This window comes from Diachasma alloeum, unplaced genomic scaffold (assembly GCF_001412515.2).
Source record: "Diachasma alloeum isolate Michigan unplaced genomic scaffold, Dall2.0 Dall_scaffold_00760, whole genome shotgun sequence".
Classification (NCBI taxonomy): domain Eukaryota; kingdom Metazoa; phylum Arthropoda; class Insecta; order Hymenoptera; family Braconidae; genus Diachasma; species Diachasma alloeum.
This window is the reverse complement of record NW_021680890.1, coordinates 76,817-80,849: the sequence shown is the minus strand read 5'-3', so window position 1 is coordinate 80,849 and position 4,033 is coordinate 76,817. Positions and strand designations below refer to the sequence as shown.

Below are 4,033 nucleotides of genomic sequence, written 5' to 3'. Positions count from 1 at the left end.
CAACCCCCACCAACGATCGTTCACTGGGTCATCACAATCGTAAGTGCCCCAAAGGTCGAATTAACCCCAACGAAACGAAGTAAACCCCCAAAACCAATGGAATCACTCACAATTTCCCTGGTGCGTCGGCGATATCCAGGTCCCAAAGTCTCCAGCAGCCGTTGTTCGTCAACTCTATTCGAGGAAAAAAAACAGGTGTCCGAGGAAATTGCTATCGAGGCACGAGACTCGTCGTATTATTACTGACGTGAACCGAACAACACACTAATGCCTTTTGCGTCGATCTCTGGTCATACTTGTGATGAGGGAGGGGGGGGGGGCGCACACGACCCACGGGAGCAGTTGAACGCAGGATTACGTGGCCAAAGTTCATTGACTATCGTCAGAGATTTTCCAGGGCTTTCTGAGGGGTTTCACAGGATTTTTCGGGGATTGTTGACCGCGGCGGTGGGCTCCGATTTTTTGTGGTTTTCATGAGGGGTAGGAGGATTTATTTGGTAGCTTTTGGGCTGTTGATATTCATTTGGGAGAACTGACTTTGTGGCGGATGGTGAGAGTGATCAACTGATGGTGAAGCAGGGGTTTTGGCTAAGTCTGGCCACGACCGTCCGACGGTCCGGCAGTGGGCTAACCACCCCGTAGGGCAATTACATAATTGTAATTATGATATATAAAAAAAGCGCTTTTATATTTTCCCTCTCCATCTTCATTTTTACAACATCCGATGAATTTATTGGAAACACCGCCAGAGATAGAAGAAAACGTTCAGCATGAAAAGATGCACATTTTAATGCAATACATGCATCTTATTTCCTCAACCTGAGATTGGTGTCAAAAGATTGTTAATTCCAAAATTGAAAAATTATTTTATTTGTTTATTCTTCCCACAAAGTAAACAAATTTCCATCAACAACAAATAACGAATCATAACCCCACAAAATTTTTAAAAAACTCGTAATTTAGTCCGGCAAACTTAAAGCGTCGAGGAGGTGAAACTATCGACCAAACAATGGCCCAAGCGAACAGTCTAGTCTCCCGAAGAATGTCGAGTCGACGTCCCTCCAAACCTAAGCCCCAGAAGCCCCCGATATCTGTGGTCCAGCAACGGAAGCACCTAAAAGTCTTCGAAAATGGCCTAGACGTCACCCCAAAACTCCTGACCCACCGATTTTACCCGACGATCGAGGAGAATCGGCTGACGGCCTACGACACCATCGACATGCTGAAGACCGGTAGTGAGTCCATGATGTCCTTGAGCTCTGCCGTACTTCGGTCTAGTATATCGGGGCTTGCATCGGTAATTGAGTAAAGAAAATGTATTTAAAAATTAGTTTTTTAATTTTTTAAATTCACATCAATTTTTTTCATATTTTCATTACCAAAAAAAAAAAGATAAAGGGTCAAGGGTCTTGAGGGTCAAACGGTAAGACATTGTTCACCCTTGAAACCTTACAGTCTCTTCGCTCGTCTCTTGCGTTCTATCCTTTTAACCCCCTCCCCGTCTCGCTCATTTGCCCATTAAAATCGCTTGACCTATGCCACTTGTTTCTCTCGTTTGACCCTGTTTACCCTTCTACCTGTCTCTTCTATTCAATCCTTAACAACCTTCCGATCATTTAGCTCGTCTTTCCCATTTGACCCTTCTGACACCTCTTCACCTTTTAGCCCTTTAACCCTTTTGACCCCTCCACTGGTCCCTTCCGTTTGACCCTCGTGACTCCTCCACCTGTTTCTCCCACTTGACCCTGAAAAACGTTTCACCCACTTCGCTTGCCCCTTCCATTTAACCCTCATCACCCGTCCGCCCTGCTCTCCCATTTGACCCTCAAGAACAAAATCCCTTACTGTTGAGACCCTCATTGTCCCATTCTCCCTTCAAATCCATCCTTATTCTGATTTGCAAGACATCTTCTCCGTCATGTTTTTAAAAATTACGCTAATTTTTTGGTATTTACCAAAAATCCCTCAGAAATCATCCCCAATGCACACAACAGTTATTCCCCCCCTGGACGAGACAATGGAAAGTCTGATAGCAACCCAGGAAATTGCGTCACTTGCGGACGAGTCTCGCGCGCCGTCGCCATTTTGTCTCCCAAAATTCGAAGAAGCATCGACTAAATTCCTGGATACGGTGACAATCCTCCTAAAAGAGACAGAAACAATGATCATCTTTGAGATGCCGCAGTTGACCGCAGACCTGGACACCCCCGAGGGTCAGCAGGTGAAGGAAGAGAATGAGAGATACGAGATGATTACAGCGGAGGGCGGGCCGAAGAGGAAGCTGGCGGATGCCGAGACCCAGACGCGGAGGATTCACCTTAAATCCAGATCGACACATCTCGGGAGGAAGAGGAGAATGAACCAGGGGACTTTTGTCAATAACTGGGTCATTCATGACACCTATGTTGAGTTGGAGGGAGCTGTGAGAGTGGAAGAGACGCCGGTGAGAAAGAGCCACACACGTCATGACATTATTTTCCCAAAAAATGAGTCGTTCTACGAGGAAATGTCCGAATGTCCTTTTCTATAGAGTGGGGAATTCTCTATCAAAAATGTTTTTAGACATTTCCTCGTAAACCCAATTGTTTTCTAGATATTTCACATCGGGTCCGGACGAAATTTCTGGACTTGACTCGACAGCAAAGTCTGCAAATTCCCAACATTAATTTCAATTCCAAGCGTCTCTTCTCAAAATGAAATCATCAAACATCGGTGATAATATACCCAAACCTTGCAGGACAGGAATAAGCTTCCGAAGCTCTCGCTGACCCCTACGACCCCCAGCCCCGAGGACCAACTAGCCGAAATCAGCAAGAAATCTTCCTTCAAAGACGCGCTTCAAATAATGGAGAGGATAATCGCAAGCAATCTCTTCATAATTCCTCAGAAGCGGTTCAAGGGTCTCTTAAAGAGTGACCCTTGCAGCCCAGACCTGAAGTTCACGTACTGCCTGGACCTCCTCTGGGTGCACTCTTGTTCGGAAACGACCAATCGTTCAGTGACTGCCTTCAGATGGAACTACACCAACTCCAACATTCTGGCGGTTGGCTACGGCTCAAGGAAGTCTACCTGCGATGGGGTCCTGCTTATCTGGTGCATGAAGAACCCGAGTCAACCGGATAGAATTTACCGGTTCGAATCAGCGATCTCCGATCTCGATTGGAGTCGATCGAAGCCGAATCAGTTGGCTGTGGGCTTCTACGACGGGCGCCTCCGGGTCATTGATGTGAGCAGTAGAACTTTGGCTGTTTTGAGGGACAGCAAGACGTGAGTATCAAATAGGAGGAGAGGTCAAGAGGTTCAAATGGAGAGACGAGTAAAGTGATCATTCCTAAGTTTGTTTCTGAGCACTTGACCCTAAATATCTCGGAATCTGAGGGAGCTAGCGAAATTTCCATTAAGATCTTGTTAGAGATTGAGGCTAATGTTAGGGCGGATTGGGGGGGAGTGTTATGGAAAGGTGAAATTTAAAAGACACGTGGATTACAAAAAACCCTGGTGATGTACTTTATTAGCCCTCCTGTAGTCGCACGTCTTCTGCGAACGTCGTTGATCGCCTGGTAAGCCCTGCGCCGTCCGTTACATTCTCGAGCGCAGCGTTGCCAGAGTCATACATACACTATAAACATATCAAACATCACCGGCCAGCGACCAGATCCGATCAATTAGCCCCTCATGTATAGATATTCCAAATTTTCATTTTTTTCCTCATTGAAGTAGTTTTGAACAAAATTGCGAGCTAATAAAAAACATTTGCTAGTTAGTACTTTTTTTTGAATAAATTTTTGAAAAATCACCTCTGAAAAAAAAGGCGTTATCCTCTCTATTTCATTATTTCCAAAAAATTTTATGACCAATCGATAGCAAATTGTTTGAAAATTTTTGCGAGTTAAGAAAAAATCGTCAATGCAATCCTATTATTGTGTAAATTAACAATTCCAATTTCAACTGAAAACCAGAGTTGATAACCAGAGTTTGTAGCAGAGATGTCAGACAAGATATGAATGTTTTTTTTGGCTCAAATGAAAGAGCG

At 44.8% G+C, this 4,033-nt stretch overlaps 2 protein-coding genes across 2 annotated transcripts in view; one reads left to right on the top strand and one right to left on the bottom strand.

The window, feature by feature from the left end:
- LOC107044612 (E3 ubiquitin-protein ligase RNF185) overlaps positions 1–448 on the bottom strand; it is a 3,402-nt gene extending 2,954 nt beyond the window's left edge. The window contains exon 1 of the mRNA XM_015266556.2: positions 111–448. The gene's annotated coding sequence lies outside the window, so the exon portion shown is untranslated. The remainder of the gene's footprint in view (positions 1–110) is intronic.
- A 561-nt stretch (positions 449–1,009) lies between these two features.
- The window catches only part of LOC107044538 (WD repeat-containing protein 78), a 6,193-nt gene continuing 3,169 nt past the window's right edge, over positions 1,010–4,033 (top strand). Inside the window, exons 1-3 of the mRNA XM_015266454.1 lie at positions 1,010–1,297; positions 1,970–2,443; positions 2,738–3,267. Coding sequence (XP_015121940.1) covers positions 1,010–1,297; positions 1,970–2,443; positions 2,738–3,267 — 1,292 coding nt within the window. The remainder of the gene's footprint in view (positions 1,298–1,969; positions 2,444–2,737; positions 3,268–4,033) is intronic.